At 40.6% G+C, this 26976-nt stretch overlaps 1 protein-coding gene across 4 annotated transcripts in view; it reads left to right on the top strand.

Moving 5' to 3' along the window:
• KIT (KIT proto-oncogene, receptor tyrosine kinase) overlaps positions 1-26347 on the top strand; it is an 85817-nt gene extending 59470 nt beyond the window's left edge. For 2 of the 4 annotated variants that reach the window (XM_027102927.1, XM_027102928.1), the window contains exons 8-21: positions 8991-9105; positions 10759-10952; positions 12135-12241; positions 12336-12462; positions 12740-12844; positions 13354-13464; positions 14722-14872; positions 16741-16832; positions 17363-17490; positions 18565-18687; positions 22170-22281; positions 22396-22495; positions 22845-22950; positions 24075-26347. In XM_027102927.1, the coding sequence (XP_026958728.1) occupies positions 8991-9105; positions 10759-10952; positions 12135-12241; positions 12336-12462; positions 12740-12844; positions 13354-13464; positions 14722-14872; positions 16741-16832; positions 17363-17490; positions 18565-18687; positions 22170-22281; positions 22396-22495; positions 22845-22950; positions 24075-24203 (1700 nt within the window). In that variant the 3' untranslated portion in view covers positions 24204-26347. The remainder of the gene's footprint in view (positions 1-8990; positions 9106-10758; positions 10953-12134; positions 12242-12335; positions 12463-12739; positions 12845-13353; positions 13465-14721; positions 14873-16740; positions 16833-17362; positions 17491-18564; positions 18688-22169; positions 22282-22395; positions 22496-22844; positions 22951-24074) is intronic. The other 2 variants (XM_027102930.1, XM_027102929.1) reach the window with 1 other exon arrangement.
• Positions 26348-26976: the final 629 nt, after the last annotated feature.

Raw genomic sequence — 26976 nt, 5'->3', positions numbered from 1 at the left:
CAGGCGGACTCTCAACCACTGTGCCACCAGGGACCTCCTTGAAAATGTTTTAATACTGTTTTTAACTTCTCTAACAAGCCATGATTTACGTGGGTCTGGTAAGTAGGCTCACTGACATTAAAGGTGGTTTATAATGGCCAGAAAATGAAACCAAAAAATCAGTGATTCTTTGCATTAAACTTGCATTACTATAATTAGTCTTGAATTGCTTATTGAAGGTGTATACAGAAATCAGATTCTTAGTTCTGAAAAGAAGTTTGATATCTTCGGTGAAAATGGCCATTTGTTTCCCTTTCAGATCAAAATCGGGAGGAAAATAGAGTTCTAAGAACTATAAAACTACCCAAAAGTGCTTTCTTAATAGGCGCTACTCTTTCCAAAATTCCTGCAAATGTTTAGAAAAAGTGACATCACCAAGATTCTGTAGGTAGCCTGTGATAATGGATTAGAAACCTAATGGTCTCTTTGGTTACAATCAATGTCATACAGTAAAGGTTTTTATCAGATCCAGGACAAATAAGAGGCCAAACACGTATTTTAACCCTGATTATCCACTTGGCCCCCCTGTCTCTCTCTCTCTCTCTCACACACACACACACACACACCACATTTTCTTTATTCATTCATCCACTGAAAGAAATTTAGGTTGTTTCCATACCTCGGCTGTTGTGAATATTACTGCAGTGAACGTGGGAGTACTGATAATCCTTCGAGATAACAGTTTTGTTTCCTTTGAATTTATACCCAGAAGTAGGACTGATGGATCACATGGTGGTTCTATTTTTAATTTCTTGAGAAACGTCCATACTGTTTTCCATAATGGTTATACCAATTTACGTTCCCACCAGCAGGATACAAGAGTTCTCTTTCTCCACATTGTTGCCAACACTTGTTTTCTTGTCTTTTCGATAATAGCCATGCCGACAGGTGTGAGGAGATATCTCATTATGGTTTTGATTGGCCAGTAACTTAAAATGACACTAGTAGCATTATAAAATGTTATCTGGTAGCATTTCCAGATCAGTATTATGAATTTAAAATTTGTAGCAAATGTTATCTGGGAGCCATAAATAGATCCCTCTCCAATCTCAAAGGTCTATCCATTAATGACAGACCTATCAGTTGAGTGAGAGTATGGTGGTACTCAGGTGGTGGTACAGCAAGGCCATCAGGACAAGTAAGGTCTAGAGAATGAAAGCGCTTGCCTTTCATCTTTGGGATTACACGGAACACAGGGAATGTTAAGCTCGATTGGATATCCAAACAACTGCTGAACTCTACACCAAATTAATTCTCTAAATCACCGATTTCCCTCCATTTATGGCAGAGTGTTAACAGGGGATTGAAACAATTTAAGGAAATGCTAAATACTGTATTATTTCTAAACCACGGCATCATATACTTAACATCCTGTCTGCTGTAAGCGATTATTTATAGATCATACAATATACCCAAATCGGTCAAAGTAATCAATCATCCAGAATGAGGCTTCTTCATGGGAATGTTTCCCTTTGACCACATCTACAGAATCTGAGCTGCTTTTTATGTATTTTTTTATTTTGGGTCATAGTTAAATCCAGTTATGGATAGCTAAACTATCCTTCTTCCAGGGAGAAGCCACCCTAAGTGCAACACTGTGCAAATAAAGCACACGTGCAGCCCACCATTTGCCGTAGGTGAGGGTAGACCTAACAGGACAGCCGTGTAGCTAGATGGCTTTGGACAGTCTGCCAGCCAGCCAGCCAGCCATCTGGGTCATCCACCTGGCTGGAAGTTTCAGTGACTTTATCCAGGGTGAAATAATACCCGGGGTGGCCGTGCCAGTTTGGGGGTTTGGGGCACCTTTCCAGATCCTCATGCGTCAAGAGAACAAAGTTACTAGGACTTTGCCTTTTGGGAAGGTGGAAATGTCTTCCTACCTCTTAACATGTTAGCCTTTCTATTTCCATTTTTTAAAGATGATAGGGCCTTCCAAACCTTTGGGTGTCCAAACCATACTTGCGGTAGAGGCTAAATTACTGCTAACACACTTATCATGTTTTACTTGAGAAGCTTTGCTGTTTAGTGTTTTTCTGTTTTTTCTTTTCTTTTTTCCTTCTAGGTGGATTCTATTAGACCTACTCCTATACTAAATTACTGGAATTCTTCAACATTAAATAAAGCTAGTGCTAAATAGACCTCCTTTCTCTGATTTATTTACTTGCTTTTGAGAGTTTGCTGTAAGGCTACCACAGTAACCAGAATGTAGCCTGGTTTGTGCAAACATTTGTATACATGTGTTTTTAGATTTAAACAATTTTTTCTTATTATAAAAATGTTATGTGAAGGATGGGGTAACTTGAAAATACAAATAGGCAAAAATAAGAATCAAACAAGTTTTAATTGTACCTTTTGAAGTTTATTTACATGTTATGGATTACCAGTGCTAATATATCTCATATATATCTTTACAGACCATTTTTAAAACTTCCTTTTTTTTTTTTGCGGGGGTGGAACAAGAATGAGGTTCTTTTGCTAACCTTGTGTGCTTTGGTGCTGAGCAGTGAATGCATTGTAAGCAATCTTCCATACCATAATGTTTCTTCTACAGTATTGCTTTGGTAATCTCACTGCATGGCTATTTCATAATTTCTTTAACCCGTATCTGATACCATTTTGAGACATTGTGGTGTGTGAGGGTGGGACTCTGAAATGATGTGACTGAGTTTTTAAAGAAACCAACCAAATGATTATTTAAAGTTTATAATTATCTTGTTTAATCTCAAATGAGCGACCTCAGCTAAGTGCCTGGAAGTTGATAAGGTTATCTTCTGTCATCTTTCATGCTCTTATGTCTCGAACATATGTCACGGAAGATACACTGTGCTGGCTTGCAGGACAGTTCCAAATTAAGGAATAATTTTCAGATCTTCTTAGTATGGGTAGTTAATCTATGTAAAAATAGTTTCTTATCTTTCTACATTAATTTTTTTATAGGTGATTTGAGATACTTGACAGTATCTAAAGTCTGTTTTTATTTTCTTTTCCTGAACTTGAAATGAGTTTTTGTTCTTAAATTGCTTGGGAGTTATGAGTGTTGTTTTTGATGTGGCACTTTAATATCTCCTTCTTATGAAGAGGATCTCTGTGGATGCAAGAATTGCTGTAGACATTTAAATTGGAAGAAAAAAGGAATATCATGGCAACCTACTTTAGAGTTTGATTCTCTTATATTTTGAAAAAATTTAGGAAACGTGTTGGTATCATTTTTCTTTCATGTCTCATTAGAAAGTTGGTCTGGTGGGGTCTCTTGGTAATTTGGAGATCTGTTAAAACGCTGAACCAATTGGAGGACAGGTAACCCATCTAGATCGTTAGGCCCTTTTTTGGTGTGGTCTAGCCATTATTTCATGTTTATGGTGGAAAAGCAGAAGAGGTTTAGGTTTGGAACCATGTAAGCTTCAGCTAGAATTGACCCTGGACTTGGGATATACTTTTGTAAAAATAACATGAGTAGTCCCTTTCATATTAGTGGAACTTCTGCTCTATGGAAATTTCCTTCCCAATTGAGCCACATGTGTTCTTACATCAGATTAGCCCCCTTCAGTTACAAATGTATACAGCGTCATCTATAATGTAGTGGAGATTTAAATTAATCCAAGAATAGGTACATAATCTTTCCATGGGCATTGTGTCAGTAACCCTTCTCTTTCACTTCTGAATTATGTGGCACATTGAATTCACTAGTCATACAGAGTAGAAAAATAGCACTTTATCACATGCCTGCACTCCTTGGCAGCAGGGAGGGTTGCATTGTGATATGTGTACACATCCCCCCTCCGTCTAGGTCACCTAGCGGTGAGGAAGGCATTCTGGCTGAGGAAGGCTTTCTCCAAGTAGTTTCATCATTTTTTTTAAAGCTAACTTTCAGGATAGGGAGATCTTTTTTGATGGCTGTTTAGAATAAGGATTGGCAAACTATAGCCCTCTGGCCAGATTTGACAAGTATCCTGTTTTTGAATGGCCCATAAGCTGAACATTTCTTCCTTTCTTTCTTTGGGGTGGCGGGTGGGTGGTAGGAATGGTTGGAAAAAAAAACCACCAAGATTTGTGAGATGTGAAAATAAAAGTCAAATTTCAGTGTGCATGAATAAAATCTTATTGGAACACAGCCTTGCACATTTGCTTACATGTCTCTGGCTATGTTTGTGTCAGAATCGAGTATTTGTGAGAGACCTATGGCCTCTAAAATGTAAAATATTACTGTTTCACCTTCTACATTAAAAATTTGCATACCTTTCATTTAGGACATCAGTTCAGTAGGAGAATGATTTTTTTTTTTTAATGATAGACACTCTGCTAAACAGAACTGGATGTAGGACACTATAGTTGAAGTTTTGTTTCATTTGTTAAACAAATTTCTATTAAAGTACCCATACACCAGTTGCTGGATATCTTTAAGAATGTATAAAACAAAATGTATTTTCTTTAATTTTTTTTTATTGAAGTATAGTTGATTTACAATGTTGTTTCTGGTGTACAGCAAAGTGATTGAGTTGTACATACATATATAGTACATATATTCTTCTTCATATTCTTTTCCATTATGGTTTATTATAGGATATTGAATATAGTTCCCTTATAGGACCTTGTTGTTTATCCATTTTATATATAATTGTTCGTATCCAAAATGTATTTTCAAAATATCTGTTCTGGGGATTTTTTTTTTCAAGTATTAAAAAAGTATGATACTCCTTTCGTAAGTAAAAGTTAACCTGAGTTTTTTAATACTTCTATTTTAGTTGATTTAAATTCCTTTATTATAACGATATTATGGCAGGAACGTAGATTTGACTCAGACCCAAACCATGATAGTGACAAATTGCTACAAATCATTGCTGTATTGCCATTAAATATCATGGGACCTACAACTGTAAAAACATACTCATCCGTAAGATCCCTCTTCATTTTGTCTTTTGTTGTATGGACACTTAAGTCTGTGTTCTTTGCTGATTAGAGAGTGTGGGCAGATACGCATTTGTAGCAGGAGTTGGTGGAGGTAGTTAAGTTGAGCCAAGAACTATACTCAGTGCTTCCCCACCAGTTACCTGTGCACCTCCTCCCACCCACCCCCCAGCTCTTGTTGTCTGTGCTGTGTTCTTTAAAATTCGATTTGTTCTTGCCTTCCGTATGGACACGATGTTGGTGAAAAGGAATATTTTGTAAGATCACATATCTGTGGGGTAAGTCAGGAAATGGTTGGGATTTTTAATTGCATGAGCAATAAATTCTCAGAAGAGTTATAAGCACTCTGAAATCTGCCTACGAGCTGATCAGTGTTGTCGGAGACGCCAGATGACTGAGGTCCACAATGCTTTGAAAGGAGACAAGGCTAATTTTTATCTCCACGGGAAATACATAGCTTATACACCTCTTAGGCTTATCTAAACCTCCAACTTGGGAGGAATTAAGGAATGTGTCATTTGGTATACTGCTGATTGCAGAATATCTAAGGAAACACAGCTCAGATTTAACCTGGAGAATTGCAGGGAGTTATGTGTCTTTAAAAGCAAAATGTATATTTAATGCCTTAGACGGTGCGTTGAGGCACTTACAAAATGCAGATGAGCCCAGATTTTCATTTTTAGGAATCAGAATTATACCTAGCTCATTCTTTATGCATTAAACATTTTTTTTGTAGTGCAACTTGCCATGTACAGCCCAAACTGGACTCATGTAATTTAGCCTTTTCACAATGAGGTCTCTTGTCACCAACATTAGGGACAGGGCTGGAATTAGGATGAGGCAGGAGAGATGCCTAGGTTGCCAAATTTAAGGAGGTGCTCGCTCAGGGTGCCAACCTGTATTTGCAAGACCTAGAGGGTGAGAAGCTTCTTAAATTCCTCGCCTTAGGTGCTCTTCTTGCCTCACTCTAGTCCCAGCCCTGATAGGGTCGCTTGAAGATTCTCTAAAAAAGCCCTTTGCTTGGTCAGATGCTCAACTTATTAAATCTCTGGAAATGGGGCCCAGGAACGTGCATTTTAACCTCATCTCCTCATGCTTCAAATGCACACTGAAGTTTGAGGAGCCCTCAGAGCTTGGTTTGCCAGCCTCAGGTCCAACAGGACAAAAGCTGCTCTATTAGCCTTAGATTAGGTTGGGATAGTAGCTTAAACATCTGCCTAATTAACCAGCACACAGGAACAAGTAGGTCAGCCTGACTGTGCCTTTTGCCAGCCCTGGCCGTTGTATAACTGCTACCAGGTGTCATGCTAGAAGGCTTGGATCTTGTAACCAAAGCTAAATGCAATTGATTATGTAATTTTCAGCTGTTCCAATTTTTTTTAATTAAAAAATGTCTTATAGGTTTGTTATTAGCTATGTGTTCACTGTCAAAAAAGAAAAAAAATTTAGAAACAAAGTCAAAAGAATGAAATAGAAACTATCCATAACCCTGCTACTCAGAGATAACCACTGTGAACGTCATCAGGCATCCTTTCAGCCCTTTCCCCCGTACTGAGTAATATTTAATTCCACTAAAAATCCATCATGTAGTGTTAGGAAGAATGAGTGACAAAAGGAAGGTTGGTATGAGGAGATCTGTCTTATGAACTTGATTCCCATTTGAGTCCTATCCAGTTATCTTTACTGTCTATGTGTAGACCTTCCCCTCTCATCATTAATCTCAGTATGCAAAAAAAAAAATCACACAGCCAGGTATATGTGTGGATTTCTTATGTCATTGGCCCACTGTTGAAAACATAGTGTAAATCCTGCCGCTACACAGGAAAATCACCATTAGGCTGTTCTTCCAGGTCCCTTTTTGTGACTCTAATTGAATTCCTTTGGAGTATGAGGGACTTGTGCCTCTGGGGGGACTTAATCATTCAACAGCTCTTACTGTATGTCTGCCATAGGTCAGACTCTGCTAGGAGTCAGAGGTACAGTCAGTGAGACATGGTCCTTGCCCTTGAGAACATACAGTCTGACGGAGGAGGAGACACACCAGGGTATTGTATAAGCGCGTCAGGTGCTCTAAAGGGCTTCAGGAGTAGGGAGGCGAGACTAACCAACTTGGCTTTGGAGAGTTGAGGACGGCTTGGAAAAGAAGATGACACTTGAATTGAGTCCAGAGAGACCTGCCGTATGGTGCCTGCAGTCTTCAGCAAATAGCATTCTCCTAAAGTTCCCCTGCTTTCTGTGTTACGTCCTACTTTTCAGCCCGATCACACAGTTGCCCATGATAATTAAATGAAACTTGCCAGATGGATGCTTTCGCAAGACGATGGCTTGTCTTCTTGCTCTATTTGTGAAAGCTGGCATTGGCTCCAAACTCTCAAGGATGCCCCTACCTTGAGACTGCTTGTGGATTGTTGCTCTTTTGTGTGTATTAGCCAAATGGCCTGCGCATCAGCAGGGCCAGGTTGAATGACAGGTGGGTGTGCCATGCATGCAGACACTCTGATCCCTGCCAAGCCATTTGCCTGCAAGGAGGTGAGGTGCTGAGAGGTCGTTCTACAAAGATGTCATTTATCAGCTTATTTCCTTCCTTCGAGGAAATAAGCTTCTGATCTGTCAGTCTTTTCCTCTGACCATGTATATTTTTCCTGTCAGTTGCAACATAATCAATGTCAAATTCCCAATGCATCGGGTTAAAACACACACGTTATCATGCTTATCTTGAAGCAGTTTTTAGATACTGAAGAGAATATTTAGAGTGGCAAATACAGTTAACCTAACTGGTAGCAAACTTGACTAACCGAGGAGGGTGGGTACTCTGAATAGAAAAGAGTAACTGAATAAATGAATAACTAATAAATTAGTAATTAATACATTTATTGTTTCGCCTCTGTGAATCATTCTTGGTTCTTTGTGTGCGCCATCTCATTTAGTTATCACAGCATCCCTATGAAATGGGTACTCTTGTTATTCCCCACTGGACACCCGAGGAGACTTGGTGGAAGGCAGAGAACCTCTAAGGGTCAGAGCTGGGGTGCAGGTCTGTCTGCCGCACGCGGCCGCCTGTAGCTCTGTGCTCATGCTTGGCGTCGGCGCATGCGATGCTGTACCGGGGATGCAGGATGAGCACGTCACCATCCCTGCCATCAGGTGCTTACAGTGGAGCTTACTCATTCTCAAAGGGTTAGAATCCTTCAGATATATTACCAGTAGAACAACTGTATGTAAATTCATCTTCCGTTCACTTTAGAAATAATCTCAAGAATTTGCAGTGCTTTAGGGCACCCTTGATTGAACATCAGTTGATTATTATAGTTACACAGAAATGTCAAATTAGAGCATTCCTGCTGATGATACAGTTTACTTTTTCAGTGATTATACTCAGGTTTAGACGTATGTATAAATAAAACTCTTGAGCTGGTTTCCTCTTCTCATTTTCTGTTCCTGTTTTGTATTTGAAATAAAAGTTTGGAGTTAAAAGGCCATATTGGGTTTTACTCTTATGTTTTGACTTCTCTGTAAAAGGGTGATTCAGCTCCTTATCTGCACCACACCCACGCCCCCCAAAAAGGGGAAGTATTCTAGTTCCTGCAATAACTTGAAATTCCTATGAAAGTTTCAATAATTTGAAATCCTGATGGCAGGAAACCTTTAAACCGGATTTCCACCTTTAAGATAGTTGGGAATCCTAGAATCCTGATTAGATGCCGTCTTTCAGGTTCCCCCTCACTGGAAACAGAAACCCTGTCCGGTGGTCCTGCGACCTCAGCCATCCCCGGGACAGGGAGATCTCAGAGACCCCGGCATCCGTAGGATGGACAGTCCACATGGGGACTGGGCAGCTCTAACCGGGAAAGCCTTTCTTGGTCAGACCCTCACATCTGCCTTCCCTGTGCCTTCCACTCACTGGTTCAGATTCTCCCCTTTGAACAACATGCTCCTCGGGGTCCCCTTCGGCCTCGAGAAAGTTTTTGAGGATTCAGAAATAGTGGAGTGAGCCTTGGTGAGGTTTTCCAGCAGTCTGACATAAGGCCACTTCTCTCTCCCTGCAGCAAAGCCAGAAATCCTGACTCGTGACAGGCTCATGAATGGCATGCTGCAGTGTGTAGCAGCAGGATTCCCAGAGCCCACCATTGATTGGTATTTTTGTCCAGGAACCGAGCAGAGGTGAGATGATTATTTTGGGTACTACTTAACATGCATAAGGAAAGGACTGCAATTCACTTGAATTTCAAATATGTTTTCAGATTTTAAAAAAACCAAACTTTGTTTTGATTAATTTTTTTTCTATCCATGTGGCTTTTTAAAGGACATAATTGCTATATTTTTCTTGGTAGACATGAATTTTGTTTGCTGAAACATGATTACTGAATGACTTCTCTATTTTGGTGGTTATCTTCTTAGATTTATCATGCAATTTCCACCCTGCAGGTAGATAAAGCAATTTTCCAGGACAGAGTAATTAGATTTCCAATCTATACACAGGAGGTAATATGTGTGGGAAATGTGGCTGTAGTTATCATGAAAAAAATTACCTCGGAAGTTAATTGCCAAGTTACCAAAAAGTAATGATCGCACAATTACCACATACATGCGGCGTTTGGGAGCTATGTGTTTTAAAAAGGTTTTCTCCTTGATTGAGGTGCCCAGGCCCTGAGCAGAGCACATCTGGCATTGTACTTCCTCTCCCTCACAATCCACACTTAAACCTTAAACTGTCCTTTCACATTACCTGGAGATGAAAATGGGGTCAGCATTGCTGTTTTTATCCATCAAATGCTATTTTACACTCAGGCCAGTGTAACGTCACGATCATTTAAATAGTCAGGATAATAATAGAAATTTCATTTTTCACGGAATAGACCTTTTTTATCAACACCAAGTTGGAAGAGGTTACATAGGATTGTTGTTCTCAGCTGAGTTTTAGTGGAGTGTTTTCTTTGGGGAGTAATAGGGGGTTCAAGACCCCTGGAAAGTATGCCCACAGGGAAAGCAACCACAGTAGTTTTAGACATCTGTTGAGCAAATATTTATGGAGTTCCACCTCTAGGCCAGACATGGGTCTGGTGAACAAAACACCTGAGTCCCATTTGTGAGTTTATATTCTAATGGGCAGAGATGGGCAGAAGATGAAATAAATAACTACCATATGCAGGTGTTAAGTGCTAAGGGGGAAAGTAAAGAGCAAGGTAAGGGAATAGAAAATTGCCAGGCATATGGGCGGGATAATTTAAAATAGGGTCATCTGAGCCTTTGCCACCTGGACTCCAGCCCAGCGGCATGATCGTACCTCGAGCCGTAGGGTCCTCACGTCTGGTGTTTGGCGGCTGGCCCTGTCTTCATCCTCATAGACTTTACTGCTTTCCTCCTCCACGCTCTTCCTTTTCAATCCTTCATACGTTCTTTCACCATTTATTTATAAAAGGCTACTGTGTGCCAGGATATGAACCAACCGTCTTATTGAATTCATCTCTGATCCTTTCGATAACCCTCCAAGATGGGTATTACCACCCCAAGTTTGCAGCTGTAGGAACTGAGTCTTGGAGGGTTTAAGTACTAGTCGGAAGTCAACGGAATAGGTGTTTGAGTCCAGATTTCGAACCCACATCTCACTCTGAAACCTCTTTCTTCTTTTCCAAGCGCTTTTCTTGTTCACGGTGCCACAGACGTGCTCATCCGTCATCACACTCTTCAGTTGTAAAAGGAGATGTCTGATTACAAACCTCTGACTTAGTTTTAAAAGTATGCCACATCCAATGTGTTTGATCGATTGATTCTTTTTCCTAGAGTAAGTCCGCACTGCTGTTTTTTTCCCGCTAGATGTTCTGTCCCTGTTGGGCCAGTGGATGTGCAGATCCAAAACTCATCTGTGTCACCGTTTGGAAAACTAGTGGTTTACAGCTCCATTGATGACAGCGCCTTTAAGCACAATGGCACGGTGGAGTGCAGGGCTTACAACGATGTGGGCAAGAGTTCTGCCTATTTTAACTTTGCATTTAAAGGTAACAGCAAAGGTATATTTCTTTTTAATCCAATTTAAGGGGATGTTTAGGCTCGGCCTGCCATGTCCATCATGATTTTAAGTCCATTCCATCCCTGGCCATGTCATTTCTGGTAATAGTCACATTGCACATTTGATTGTCATCAAACTTACTCAGTTTCATCCTGTGCTAGTTTGTTAATAAAATGTGTGCAGTAACCATGTACTATATGTATTTTATGCGTGCGTGCACGTATGTATGTGTGTGCATATGTATCTGTATAAAATTAATTGTGTATTTCCAACGGTTTCTATTAGGAAGGGGTAGAGAAAGAAAATAGGAGAACTAGACTTACTTTATATCCAAACAGAAACAGAATTGGGACAATTTAAAGATTTAAATTCAATGAAACATTATTTAAGTTGTGACTTAAAATCAGTTATTTTAACAGATTGCCAGACACCGTATCACAAAGTTAACATTACCTTTTATGGAATCATGTTAGTGAGCTATTTCTTTACCATCTTGAAAATTTGATTCATGAGTGACCAGCTCTCCTAACATAAGTTGAACCATGCATGTGGACGAATTGATGAATTGGTATGAAGTCAGAAGACAAAGGAACTAGACACCTACATTCTTAGGGCTCGGTTTTTGTTTCTTGAGTTGGCAAAGATGAGTGCCAGAAAGTGGTGTTTGTTCAGTTTTTGAGTAACGAGGGGAAGAATCTTACATTGTTCTTCATCATAGGTTTTTTTTCAGGGAGTGCAGTGAAAAGAACACTTGAAAAGTGTTTTTCTCGGTTGTGAAAGAAGCTCGATGTTCAGTGTAGAAAATTTGGAAAGTCAGGAAAACATAAAGAAGAAACTATAAGATATCCGTAAAGGAAACACTTTAAAGTTCAAGGCAGGAATTTGAAGTGCAAAGTTCACCGAGATGTCGCTTTTCACTGACAAACAGCGTAACGTTATTCTTGTGCTATGGAAATCGCAACTTCTTTTCCACAGTCGTCTGGTTTAAAGCTGTTATTTTAAAAGATTCCTTTGAATAACAAGAGTATGATAATAATCAAGGCCAGGAGCTCAGATGCAACTGGTTTGCCTTCTGCCGTGATGGGCAGTAAGGTGGGAGGTGGGCGAGTTGGGGGCAAGGTGGTCGTGGTGAAGGTCCGACCCCACTAACAGGTTGTGATTCCACGTTCCTCCTTCATTTTAGAACAAATCCATGCCCATACCCTGTTCACGCCTTTGCTGATTGGTTTTGTGATCGCAGCTGGTATGATGTGTATCATCGTGATGATTCTTACATACAAATATTTGCAGGTAACCATTTATTTGTTCTCTGCCTTGAACGCTGTAACGGCTGAACCATTAACCATTAAAAGATGATGCCTCTTTCCCTTTCTCCCTCCACCAGAAACCCATGTATGAAGTACAGTGGAAGGTTGTTGAGGAGATAAATGGAAACAATTATGTTTACATAGACCCAACGCAACTTCCTTATGATCACAAATGGGAGTTTCCCAGAAACAGGCTGAGTTTTGGTCAGTATGCAACAGGGGCTTTCCACATAACCTTTCTGTGTACACATAACAGTGACTTTAGGGAACCCCAGTAGCTTCCTTTATTTTATTCCACCTGAAACAATAAGTGTTTTTTGTGAGATTTCACCACCTTTGATAGATTTGGCATCAAGCGCACTTTAAGGAAGTGTATCTGGACAAATTTGTCCCAAATCCTTTATTGGTTTTGAAATGACACAAATAGTCCTTCAGTCCCACCACACCATTGCCACTTACTTCCTTGTCGTCTTTTCTATAGGGAAAACCTTGGGTGCCGGCGCCTTCGGGAAAGTTGTTGAGGCCACTGCATACGGCCTAATTAAGTCAGATGCGGCCATGACTGTTGCTGTGAAGATGCTCAAACGTAAGTTCCCGCAGGCTACTGTGCGTGCTCACCACCAGTGTCACAGATTTGTCTTTTTTTGGGCTTTGTTTTTTGGGTTTTTTGGGGGGGATATAGTTGTTTTACAACGTTGCGTTAGTTTCTACCATATAGCAAAGAGAAGTAGAGTTCCCTGTGCTATAAGCAGGTTCTCATTAGTTATCTTTTTTTTTTTTTTTTTTTGCGGTACGCGGGCCTCTCACTGTTGTAGCCTCTCCCGTTGTGGAGCACAGGCTCCGGACACGCAGGCTCAGCAGCCATGGCTCACGGGCCCAGCCGCTCCGCGGCATGTGGGATCTTCCCGGACCGGGGCACAAACCCGTGTCCCCTGCATCAGCAGGCGGACTCTCAACCACTGCGCCACCAGGGAAGCCCTAGTTATCTATTTTATACATATTAGTGTATACGTGTTAATCCCAATCTCCCAGTTCATCCCAAGCCCCCCCCCTCCAGATTTGTTTTTTGCTAAAATAAGATGTTTCTAATTTTAGCAAGTGCCCATTTAACGGAACGCGAAGCCCTAATGTCTGAACTCAAAGTCTTAAGCTACCTCGGTAATCATGTGAATATTGTGAATCTTCTTGGAGCGTGTACCATTGGAGGTAAGGCCATGGCCAACCTGACTCTTGTTATGGGTCAAATTATCAAAAGATGGGAGATTTTGATATGGTTTTTGACAATGCTTGATTATAAGCTCCTTGCAAGATTTTGACCCAGGCGGCTAACCTCTTGCTGGATTCCTGCACCCCACCACCCAAGCTATTGTACTTTAAGAATGTATATTTCAGGTTTTATCATCATGGGGCAGGGCAGCCCAGGACATACCCTAGTTACAGTCGTGTATGTCTCACCGACATTGACCTCTTGAATACCTCGAGAATGTCTCATCTCCTCCAGAAAGCTTTTCTTTTACCTTGTGAGCTTTTATATTTTGCTGGATGACATTTAGCCACTAAAGGGTTAATGTTCATGTACATACCGTCATTAAAAATAGTCCTCTAAGCCTTCCAGCCCTCAAATATACACCAAATGAGCAAACATTTCACTTCTATAAAAAAGAAATTTCCAATTCGGAAGCAGTCATTAGTCCTCTCATCAAGGCTTTCTGGGATGTTGCCAGAAGGCATTTTGGTCAGAAGGAACAAAGATGTGTAAAATGAGCCATTCCTCAAGGTCTGGAGAGACCCACTGTCAAGTTGACAGGGTTATATAATTTCTCAAAACAGCCCCCATAAATGTTGCTTCACCACATCACCAATTGTTCCTGAGAGATTTCTGCCCGAGTTAATTAGTTGCCTGTTAACTTCAGGGCTACAGTTCTTTAGGCGTGCACAACACCAAAAAAAAAAAAAAAAAGTTCGACAGATAGGCCCTGGAACACAGGCGATGCCCTTGTCATTTCAGGGTTTCCCCCACCTCCTCGTCTCAGCTGGTGGTTCTGGTGGTTGGTTTTCCTATTATGCCACAGTTTTGTGTGTGTGTGTGTGTGTGTGTGTGTGTGTGTGTGCTCATCATCATTTCCATAATAACGTTACCAAGAGGCATGGAGCCCCCACTGTAAACAGAAGTGAATCAAAGGTTTCAAATAGCAGGCTTGATAATAATATAACAGTGAAAGCTATAACTCTTGTCTAAAACCAGCAGTCATGCCTGGCCCCTGATCACTTAAAAATTCAGGTAAAAAGGTTACTCTGCTGCTTTTTGCTAAGCAATGTTAATAGATAGGATGGTACTTGTACTAAGTAGGCTTAGCCTTGAACCTGAGTGTGAATGGCCGTGATCACCCTTGGGTATTTTTATGGGAGGCTGGATGGTCTGTATATCTCACCTTTTTCTAACCTTTTCTTAAATGCTCGTAGGGCCTACCCTGGTCATTACAGAATATTGTTGCTACGGTGATCTTCTGAATTTTTTGAGAAGAAAGCGTGATTCATTTATTTGCTCAAAGCAGGAAGATCACGCAGAAGCGGCGCTTTATAAAAACCTTCTCCATTCAAAGGAGTCTTCCTGGTAAGACTGATTTACATAAATAGCTGTTGACAGGCAGTTCATGGAGTCCTGAGGGTTTACAATCAAGGTTGATTCTTTAAAAAAGTGAACCTGAGGTACTTGGAGGTACAAAATCAGAATTATTAAATCATTTAAATGTGATGAACGGTTTAGAAAGTTCAAATGGTGTTTTTAAGGCTTGAAATAGTGTTGAACTTAAATTTCTGTTGATTCTTAAAAATGCATCTTTAGTGTTTTTCTAAGCTTTAGTTCTATTCAATTGAGTGAATTCTGTGCCTATTTCTCTTCTCATCGTTCTGTTCTTGGTGTCATTCTCTTTATGCTGTTGAGCCGGGTACCGTATGCCTCTTTACAGTGAGACACTGTTTATAGGGAAAGTGGAAAAGGCTGCCAAATTGTCACGGTAAATTCCTTTAAAACCTTTAACGGAATGGCAAAGAGCTCCAGACAGCTCTCTGCACATAGGTTTCTCTCCATCTACCTCTGAATTATTTCTGTATACCTTACCCTTTCTTTTCTTAACTCATGCTCTCAAAGGCACAACTGCTCCAGCACATTTTAAAAACTTGTGCCTTATTTTCATCTCTTTCATCCTTGATACCATTCTGAACTTGAATGATGTGTCAAGGGCTTCAAGTTCCTTTAAGGAGAATCGGTGTAGTTTACAACCAGAATAGAATTCTGTGCCACGTCTTGCCTTTTCTTTCCAAGTGTTGTTAAGATCTGCCATTTAAGATTTCCTAGATCACCCTGCCCAACAGAAATCCTAGTAATTGTGCCTAATCCCTTATACTTTATATTTCTGCAGTTGTGTGGTGGGTTTCCTCTTTCCTTTTTATTTACTATATCCCCTACATTTTGAAAAGGCAAGACTTGTCTCCTAAACTTAACTCCAGGCCCTCAAGGAGACCTTGGTAAATATTGTTGATAGGCGGTTACCTCCTAAAGTGTTTTTCTATACCTCTGGCTAAAGTTTTAAATCCTAGGTGAAGCTTTTTAATTTTTTTTTCAATCCTGTAAACTTTGAGTAGTGACAAGTGGAAGTAAAATACAGTATAAACCAAACCATCTTTTGTTAGTTTCTCTAGTGCACATCCTCTTTATATGAATAAATGAGCCACTTTGCCTTATTTCTAAAACCTTGGCCCCTTGTATATTTTTTAACTTTCGGAAGTAATGGCCTAAATTGTTCAGTCCTGTGTAGTGTTTTCTGTGCTTTGGGATCCCATATGGGATTGGAACCACCAGCACACTCTGAAGGAGATTGTTGTCATGGTGTTTCTATGCTAATCAGAAGCAGGAAGTACTAGAAATCTTGAAGACTCTCCAGCCAAATGTTGCAGATTCAAGAGGTCCAGATGGTTCAGAAAATCATCCAAATTATTGGTGTTTATCTGAACCAAACTTGGTTTTTTTAACCCTTCTTCCATCAGTTGCTATATGTTAGTGATCTCTGTCTTCCCCCACTAATAACACATCTCAGAAGCTCTGGTTCTTTGTCTTTTTCATCTTGTCTCTCTTGAGGCTAATTTAGAGAGTTTGAAGTAATGTGGGATAATGGTTTTGGTTCTCTGCTTCTCATTAAATCCCTGGCGTCAAGAGATGGGAAATTTCTGACCTGAGTTCCATCTACAATTGAACACAAAAAAGGCCATCTAATTCCTGGGGATTGGACCCGAATGTTGAATATTAAAAACTCGTATCTTACGGAACAAGATTTTCCTTATTGAGACTTGGCAATGCTTTCTTTAAATAAAAGCAGCCTCTTATGTTCAAAAAGGGATGGGGAGGTAGAGCCTGGCCCTTGTGTGCTCCCCCATTTCCCACTTTATTTAATCATGATTTGATGCATGTTTCATCTCTCCCAGTGGTGATAGTACTAATGAGTACATGGACATGAAACCCGGAGTTTCTTATGTTGTACCAACCAAGGCAGACAAAAGGAGATCTTCGAGAATAGGTGGGTACCTAGCAAGCAATAAAAACAACTTCATTGACAGAGGGTTTCTCATACCACTGTGGAATCGAACACCATTCCTGTAGTGACCGGTTCTCCTTTAGGATAGGATCCAATGGCCTAGGATCCATTGCCACAGGATCCAGTGGCAATGCCAGTGGTCAATGGCAGTTAAGGGTTGCAAGTGGATATTTGGGGTCAGAGCGTGTGTTATTGTATCTGAGCATTTTACTGCATATATGATAACATGCATATCAAAATATATGAAATACATATTTTGCATATAAAAATATGAGACTTTTGTATTCATCCACCGTTCTTGTTCCCTGAAGATTTTGTAACTTAGCCCAGGATTGGGAATATTAGCTTTGTGATTCAGTACCTACCTGTCCTTAACATTGGGGAGGTGATTTGCCTGCAAGTTCAACATCAGTTCCTTGATTACCAGCCCTTGGAGGTATTGTTGTCACTGTCTTTTACTGTCCTTACTTGAAGGTTTTAATTGCTAGGAAAATCCCTTCTCCTCCTACCAGGTTCATACATAGAAAGAGACGTGACTCCTGCCATCATGGAAGATGATGAGTTGGCCCTAGACCTGGAGGACTTGCTGAGCTTTTCTTACCAGGTGGCAAAGGGCATGGCATTCCTCGCCTCAAAGAATGTAAGTGAGGGTGATTCTCAGAAGAGTCCTCTCCTTGCCCCCGTGGCCCCCAAGGGGCATTTTAGAGCCATAGTTAGAAGGCAGAGTGTCATTTGAAGTGTGGTAACCAAAAGCAGAGGAAATACAGTTTCTTTATGTTCTAACTGCTGTCTCTTCGGAATTCATGTTCTCATTTGTAAGCTTTAAAGTGCAAGCTTGTCTAAATAAGCTTTCTATGAATATATTTTTTATATGCAATGAATTCATTTAAAACTTGGCTTTTAGGATATAGGAGCTGCTCTTAGAAAATAAAGAGAGAATTATTTGATCAGCCAAAGGAGGGGGTACCTCATGTAGTTGCAGTGCTCAGTGAAGCATATACTTGGGTCTTTTTGAAGTTAGACCTCAAATATTGCATGTATGGTTTACAAAGTGCAGAGGAGTAAGGAATCAAGAGAGAGCGATAAACATTTGATCAGAAGGTTGGGGGTGGGAAGAGAATGATGGAACCAAAACAAGGAACATGGTCTCCGGAAGGGTGAGAGGAATTCCTTAGGAAATGGGACAAGCAGAATAGAATGAGGTTACAGAACCTACCCTTAAGTTATCATTGGTGACATTTCCAAACAATTACCAAACTCAAAGAGGATATAGGATGGCTGAAATAAAGAGCCTCTTCCCTTTGTCCTTAGGAGGTATCAGATTGAAGTTGTAGACATTTTAGAAACTCTTTAAAAGGACATTCAAAGAGAAGCATGTAAAATGAGTTTTCCGTTTAAAAAAATGATGGGACTATTTATAATGTATTTTCCTATGAATGAAAGTAGTCCTAAGGAAAAAAAGAAGCATTTATTCAAGTTGGTTTTGAAAGTGATTATAGTAATTAAGGTCCTAACAATGTGAAACACAAATTTGAACATCATTCAAAGTGTAATCTAGATATTTATTTTTGGTGCACTGAATAGTTTAAACGTAAAGCAAAAGTATTGGCACTGTGTGACATGAGCAGCATTCTAGTATTAAACATAGCTTTCACTCTTTAAAAGTTTAAAATAAATGTAAATGGTTTTCTTTTGTCTCCCACTCTCCTAATAGTGTATTCATAGAGACCTGGCAGCCAGAAATATCCTCCTTACTCATGGTCGAATCACAAAGATTTGTGATTTTGGTCTAGCCAGAGACATCAAGAATGATTCTAATTATGTGGTCAAAGGAAATGTGAGTACCCACTCTCTCTTGACAGTCCAGTGAAGGATTTTTGTTTCAAGTTTTCTTAAGTATTGCTTTTTAGGATTTTCATAATGCAAATCCTACCTTTGCGGTACCATGCATTTTAGCAGTCAAATTAAGTGTACTTTAGCAAAATTCCGATAATAGAATTCCTAATTCTAATTGTGTAATTATGGAGCATGTGAAGGAAACAGAAATAGCCTTAATTTTCATTATAGCCTGAGAATAGCAATGAACTTGATTTTGTTCAAGTGAAACAAATGTGGACCTGAAGGTCACAGCAGGAGAATTTTATTCTGAGATTGACATGCTATGTGAAAAAGATAATGTTAAGTCTAAGATAATGTTCAGAGTTAGGTATATAGAATGTTGAATCTTATAATCAAGAGCTTATTAAAGACATTCATAAGGAATAATTGGCTTACGGAACATAGTGATTTTATTTCAAAGTGCTTTCATTGCCAGTTTTCATTGTATCATCAGGACAAACCCTTGGCATTAGAATGCAAGTCTTCACATTTTAAAAGTTGGAGAAACTAAAAACAGTGTATTTTAGTGATATTTGTCTGAGATGACACGGGTCAGTAGAGGCTGAAACCGGAGCCTATGATTTCTAGAGGAATATCCCATTAGTATGGGAAGCCAATAGTCTTGAACATATATTCTTCTGTATCTATTTTCCCAGGCCCATACCTATGGTCCAGAGCTGTTCCTGGAGGTAGCTCTTGTGTGCCTTATAATGATGTAATATTTCCTTCTCCATCACTATGGCATCTCTGTGGGTGGGCTGTACTAGACTTGTTTCTTTGCAGAAATGTTCCTGGATTTACTTCCTGATGATAGCATGCGTTTCTAGTAACTCCCTAAGGCTAGGAGTGTTAATAACACCAAGTCCTCTCCGTCCTGGTACACCATTGGAAGGAAGAATGAAAGGTGGTTCTCTATCCAGGCCTTTGAGTATTGACAGAAGGCTACTGGGTTCTGGACCCAGTCTTGCTGAGTTCGAACCTGGTTCTATCATTTAGTGGTTGTGTGATATTTGGCAAGGATTACCCCGGCACCTCTGAACCTTGGTTTTTCTCCTTTTGGTAATAATACTGTCACCTGCCTCGTGAAGTTGTTGTGAGGATTAAATGAGTTAATATACATAGTAGGGTATTTAGAATAGTGCCAGGCACACTGTGGCTAATACTTATATGAGGCACTTATTATTATGGCTAGATGTCTTATTTAGAATCTAAGTAATCATGACAGTGGTTATGCTGCAGCTTCTTAATAGCCCATTCTTGGCTCGTGACCTTAGTTGGAATTAACAAGGATGGGTCAGGTGGTTAGGTCCCACCAGGCTTCAGATTGTGGACTCCAGCTAAGCCAGTTCTACTAACCAGTCACAGATATCACCCTTCACCAGGCTACTGGGTAAGGAGACCTAATGGGACAAAATTAAAAGCAGGGAAACTCACACAACATGTTATTGGCCCCAAATTTACATCATAGTCATCTGAGACCTCCTCGTTGTGTCAGTTTCTCTGAAAGTTCTTCACACACGTTCTTGGTCGTTTTTGTGCTGTGGCCCCTATCATAGGCTGGTGACAGCTGTGGATCCCTTGTCAGAACACTGTTTTAAATGCATAAAATACATAGGATACTGAGAAAAGCCATTAAATGGAAATGAAGTTATTAAAATATTAAAAAGTACCTCTGTGATATTCATTACACGTGCTTCTTTGTTACACAGAATAACATGTTCTAACTGTCTGTGGGTCTAACAACTACTGTAATGTCTAAGTGATGAATATAAAACTGTAATGTGAAGGTATCTATGTTACTGTTGGTGACAAAGTCACAGGCACTGCTAAGACCTGGTGCTTTATTGCCTGAATTTATAATTTAAGGAAATGCTCAACTTTAGTTAGTCAACACAAGAATGTAATTTTTTCCCTTCCAAGTTCACAAGCTCCTGAATTCAAGACACATTGTAAATCTCAGGTTAAGGGCCTCTATAAGAGTTTTAGCATAAAATCTGGGAGGGGATACTGGAAAGCATTTTTTTTTTTCCTACTGACTAAAATAACTTTAAGACCAGAAAAAATTGTCTTCCCAGTTTTCAATCCTAAATGGATTAAGCGAAGGATTGATTTAGCTTTTTACGGTAAATTAAGATCCAGGAATTCAGAAATGTCTCTAAGAGGACTAGTCACGGAAAGTTTGGCTCGAGGTTAGCAGGAGGAGTTCAGGATGTGAAGTTCAGCCATTGAATTTCAACCCCAAATCTGCCACTCACCACATTGGAATAGTCATAGTCAGCATATCCGCTACTCTCTATCACGTGCTTGCTTGTACAGGGCAAGTTTTCAGACGCTAGTGAGTCAGCAGTACCCAGCTAAGCACTGGTATCCATATTATCTCATTTGACCCCCAAGACAACTCATGGAATTTGAAGTATTATTTTTGCTTTACAGAAGAATATCCTGAGGCTTAATTATAGATGCATAAGTGACTTTCCCACTGTATTAGTAAGGGATAGTTTTGGTTGCATATGACAGAACACCCCCAAAAAAGTAAAACAAATATAGGAGTAGCAGGCCGGGCCTGGTGTGGAGGTTCCATGATGTACTAGGGGGAGCGAATTCCTCCACCTTTGTTTCTTTTTTTTTTTTTTTTTTTTTTTTTTACCATCCTTGGTGTAGCCCTTATCTTCATGGTCCATGATATGGCCATGAGAGAGCCAGCCAACACATCCAGAAGAGACAAGAAGGAAAAGGCCACAGGGCACATGCCAGCTTCATTTTAAGGAAGTTCTCCTAAAGCTGTCACACAACACTTATATACCTTAGTGGCCAAAACTGAGCCACATGGCTGCACGCAGCTGGGAAGGAGCTGGGCCATGCAGTCCTTACCGTGGGAGGCCATGTTTCTATCAAGGGAAAAGGGTAAATAACATTCAGTGGTAACTAACCTCTGTGTTACACAAGGCCAGTGGTGGAGCCAGGGTTAGAACCCATGTATCTGTGTCTGACTGTCTGTGCTCCTATCCACCACACTGTACAGACTCAATGTCCCCATCTTGAAAATGGGGATAGTATACAGTTGAGCAATTCAGGGACGAATCTCAGTATAAATTAGAGCCAGCCCTCCGTATCCACGGTTCCTCTGCATTCTTGGATTCGACTCACCGCAGACCGTGTAGAATTTATTATTGAGACATATTCATGTGTAAGTGGACCCATGCAGTTCAAACCCTCGTTGTTCAAGGGTCAGCTGTACTTGTGATCCACCTATTTCAGAGGCAGTCGGGGTCATCTGAGGTTATGTGGGTGGAAGGCCTTCGTGAGATGCCCGTCAAGTTCTCACCTCCACCTCTCAGCAGAAGCAACAATTATAGGAATATATTCTGTTCCGTTTTTTTTTTGTTTTTTTTTTTGAGCTTCATAATTAACATTGTTGACTCTGTTATGCTTCCATTGCAGGCTCGGCTACCTGTGAAGTGGATGGCACCAGAGAGCATTTTCAACTGTGTGTACACGTTTGAAAGTGATGTCTGGTCCTATGGGATTTTTCTGTGGGAGCTGTTCTCTTTAGGTAAAACGAGCCTTGCCAAAGCCTCCTCGATCAGACTTAGAGCATCTTCTTTAAGGTGTTGTCAGCGTCCTGCTTGCGTATTGTTACACTGATTGCAAACTGTTTGTGCCTCAGGAAGCAGCCCCTACCCTGGAATGCCAGTCGATTCTAAATTCTACAAGATGATCAAGGAAGGTTTCCGAATGCTCAGCCCTGAGCACGCACCTGCGGAAATGTAAGGGCCCGGACATTCTTCCTTCAGATAATGTTTCCCCTTTTATTTTCCTTTTTAAAGACAAGCTCAGATGTTGAGGGTTTTCACTAGCACAGTTTAAAATGTCGCTTGGTTCCTTTTTTATGACATCTTGGTCAAAGGTCGTTTCTGTAGCTGATTTTCATAATTCTTGTCACCAAATATACAGAAAGTTTTGGCAGCATCTCATAGACACAGTTTTATTTTATGCCCATGTCATTCACTATGTCCAGTTGCGTAGCCCTGGAATTATTTTTGAAATTGCTGCATGGCATACACCTGAGGACCAGTTAAGGGCATTGAGGAGTGATAAATGGCCCTCATTTTGCAGGTATGACATCATGAAGACTTGCTGGGATGCTGATCCCCTGAAAAGGCCGACATTTAAGCAGATTGTGCAGCTGATTGAGAAGCAGATTTCAGAGAGCACCAATCACGTGAGTACACTCTAGCCGGGCAAAGGACCTCTGCTCTCTTGGTTCCAAGCGTGTCCTTCTCAGGCTCTGGGGGTGAGGACTAAGCTACCCACCCCTTCTCTCCTTGGCTTGGGCTGTAAATTGGGCTTTGGGTAGGAAAGTAAAGCAATGGAAACAGTTTCTTTTTACCCAAGCCCTCCATTCTGGGCCAAGGGCTATGAAATAAGGAGGTGAAAGAGTAGAGGGCTTGGCACTCAGAAGTGTGGACATAGATGTTTCCATAAGGACTTGCCACATTTCCTCTTCCACCCCAAGTGCTGGTCATGGGGTCGGCATGCGCTCTGCCTCACGTGTCAGGCTATTCAGCCTTTGGAGGGTTGGGGTGATGTGCACTAGAATAAAATCAGAGAAAAGACAGCTTGTTGCTGCAGTAAAATAAACCTTCTGCTCAAGAAAGCATAGCCAGAATGTGGCAGATAGCTGTCATGGCCACAAGCCATAGAGAATGAAGACGTTGTTTGAAGTTGGGAGATCCCTCCCAGTGATTTGAGGAGGGGGGAAATCAAAACTCAAATCCATCATTTCTTTGGCTTTTAAGGAAGAATGAGTGATCCTTACTTTGACTCAGATTTTTTTTAACCTGCTTTTTTTCTGGTTTGTGTGTTTAGAACTGTCTTTTCTTCAGCATATACCACTGATACTTTTGGGTTGAAGCTTGCTCTTCCGGGTGTCAAAGCACATTTTGAATTAAACAGCATTTCACACCCAAGAGCCCGGTTCTCAATGGAAGACCCCCGGAAGGACCACCGATTTCTTAGTGACTGACATCAGCCTTTGGATTGGAGTTGGCTGTAGAGATTTATACACCTTTTATAAAAGTTAGATCATTCTCTTTCCCAGATGTGTCCCAGCAGAAAAGCACATTTTGCACCATCACTTCTTAGGTAGTCAGACCTTGGGGAAAATGAGGGATAGAACAAAGCTTGTCTTTGGTCAATATGATTTGGTTCTTGGCTGTAAGGTCTTGTAAACCTTCTGGCTTTAGGAGTCTTCATAAGTTGTGGTTCTGAGGCTGCAGACGTGCCCCTTTGTTGCTGTGCTCGTTATGGGGGCTGGTGTATTAACTGCGGACTTGTTTTCCTCAGATTTATTCCAACTTAGCGAACTGCAGCCCCCATCGGGAGACCCCCTCGGTGGACCGTTCCGTACGGATCAACTCGGTGGGCAGCAGCACATCCTCCACGCAGCCTCTGCTTGTCCACGAAGACGTCTGAAACAGAATGCACATCTGGGGGTCGGTGTTGGGGGGCTCCCCGACAAGAACGGCCCCCATTCTTTTGGTTTTCATAATGGTTATTTTGTTTTCCTTCGACTCGAATCCTCCTCCAGGGTAATGGACACCCCACTGTACTCCTGTCTTTATGAGCATACTTTAGTGGCCGATGTTTTCTGTCATCCGCTACCATTGAGCTGCATATGTTCCCAATAGCAAGCTAGCCCCCGTTAACGGAATAACTTCAGACTTGGAGAAAGGGTGGGTGGGATGGGCTATAGACACCCTGAGTCCTTCCCAGGGCTTCTCCAATTTCTGCCTGAAAAGTATAGTTGATAGTTTATTTGAATACATGGCAGTAGTCACCTTCATTCCTCATAACCATCCGTAATGATACGATGATGCGGCAGGATTAGAAACCGAAAGCTCATCCCTTGATGTGGAAAATAGAATGTTATTCAAAGGCAGAAGCCTATGAGTATCTGGGCTCAAGAAATCTAGTATTTCATGCTGGGAGTGAGACGTAGGCCTTGGAAAAATGCTTTCCAGGCACGAATAAAGACTGCTGGGTGTGAGCCTTTGTGGTCCTGACCTGTTTTCTAAATAGAGTTCACAATTAGGGAGCTGAATTGGAGAGAAGGCCTCCCCAGCCTGCATTTTGTATATACTCATCTGTAAATTGTACAGATTCACATATTTGAGGGGGGAAACCCACACGATGTAGTTTCTGGATACGATTCTGGCTTGAGTCTGCTGTGTGTAGGGATAGCTGAAGAGCCAGACAAGTTTGAAGGAAACCGTTAGTGCTTTTTTTTTTTCTTTTTTAAAGAAAACACATAATTGCCAAGCACAGTCTTAACAGAGATCTCCTTTGTAGCCGATGAACTTGCTGTAGAGATTGTCCAGAACAAGCTGACCAGCTTCAGAATGGCATTGTGTTCAGTGGATTTGATGCCGTTTGAAAAAGTGACCGATTTACTGCATGACTCCGGCAGAAGTGACAAAACAGTACTGTCTCAGTTGGATTCTTCTGTAGCCGGAAGTAAACTTTAAATTCAGCCTCCATCACAGACATGTCCTAGACACTGGGCCAGTATCTATATAAGTGTGTATGTGTGCGTGCGCGCGTGTGTATGCTTGTAGACAAATATTTTGGGAGTAGTCTTGCCTTGAGCCCAAGAGGGTCCTTCAGTACCCAAGAAGTCGCTTGGCTTTCTTCAGCAGAGCTCTTGTTTCACTCCACCTAGCTGTGTAGAGAAGCTTACCAAAGCTTACATAGAGGCATATAGGAAGTGCAGTGCTTAAGGACCTGCTGATTTGCAATCCACCTGCACTTAAGGCACTCTGTTATTTATACTCAACATACTCTACCTGTTCCTTAGACCTTATTAATGCTACTTTCCCACTGAAACAGATTTAAATTTTACACTTTAGGCTGTAGCCTGGATATTACTGTTAGAGTTTACCTTTTTTTTTCCTACCCAACTGGAAGAGATCCATGGGTACATGGCAAGGTTTGTGTGTTGTCTCGTGAGATTCAGGTATGCTGCCCTCACGGTTTTCTCCTCCTAGGTCTCTTAGCTTTCATTTAGAGAACTGTGGCCATTTATCTGGAAGTAACCATTTGCACTGGAGTTCTATGCTCTCGCACCTTTCCAAAGGTAACAGGTTGGGGCGTTTTGTTGTCACGTAAGAAGTTGTCGCTGTTTGCCATACTTTGAAAATTTCCTTTGTGTTTCTATTGACTTTGATTATAGTAAGAAAAATGGTTGTTAATTGTAGATGTCTAGGTACTTCAGGGGCACTTCACTGAGAGTTTTGTCTTGGATATTCTTGAAAGTTTATATTTTTATAATTTTTTTCTTTTTTTTTTTACATCCCATGTTTCTTTGGCAGTGGCTTAATGTTTGAAATTATTTTGTGGCTTTTTTTGGTAAATATTGAAATGTAGCAATAATGTCTTTTGAATATTCCCAAGCCCATGAGTCCTTGAAAATATTTTTTATATATACAGTAAGTAACTTTATGTGTAAATATGTAAGCGGTGCAAGTTTAAAGGATGTCGATGTTCTATGTTTTTTCTCTGATATGTTGTCCAATTGTTCACAGTTCTGAAGAATTCTAATAAAAGTGTAAATACATAAATCAAGTGGAATTTTTAATTATTTCAGACTCAGGGAAATTAAACTTGAAAGTGTTAAAGTGCATTCACCCTGACATTAGAACGGTTTGTACCTAGGATGCGTAAGATACACGCGAGGCTACCAGATTGCTAGGATTTATATACTTAAAGATTCAACAGACATCTGTTAAGAATTTGTATGTGCTGTATTTTCTCATTTTCTCTCTACAGCCCAAGGTCTCCATTTAAATTGAGAAATAAATGTAGAACACACTGAGATGACTGCACAGAGCTGTGATGATTATTAGGTTGACTCATGTGAAATGACCATCCTGGTTAGCAGCAATTTTATGTGGTTCAATCTAATATAACTGGCATGTTTCTTCCTAAAAGAGATTGTCTAAAAATTAACATGAACAGTAAAGTAATTCACAAGGTTGACATGAGGAATCCCAAGAACGTGGTTTGTATTCTTGTTGGCGTGGATTTTTAACATCCCTTCTGACATGTCCATGTTCCACCCTTTCATCTTCATTCTCACTTGCTTCTGGAACAAAATGAAGTTCTATCACTTGCTTGGAGGGAGGTGACTTGTGCCTTTTAATTTGGTACTGTCCTTTGGCTGGAGCAACCTTTGTGATCAGCAGGGACT

Source organism: Aethalodelphis obliquidens, unplaced genomic scaffold, assembly GCF_003676395.1.
Source record: "Aethalodelphis obliquidens isolate GAN/ISIS:26980383/991018 unplaced genomic scaffold, ASM367639v1 scaffold6, whole genome shotgun sequence".
NCBI lineage: Eukaryota > Metazoa > Chordata > Mammalia > Artiodactyla > Delphinidae > Aethalodelphis > Aethalodelphis obliquidens.
Note: the sequence above shows the minus strand (reverse complement) of the source record. Positions and strands in the feature narration are given on the sequence as shown.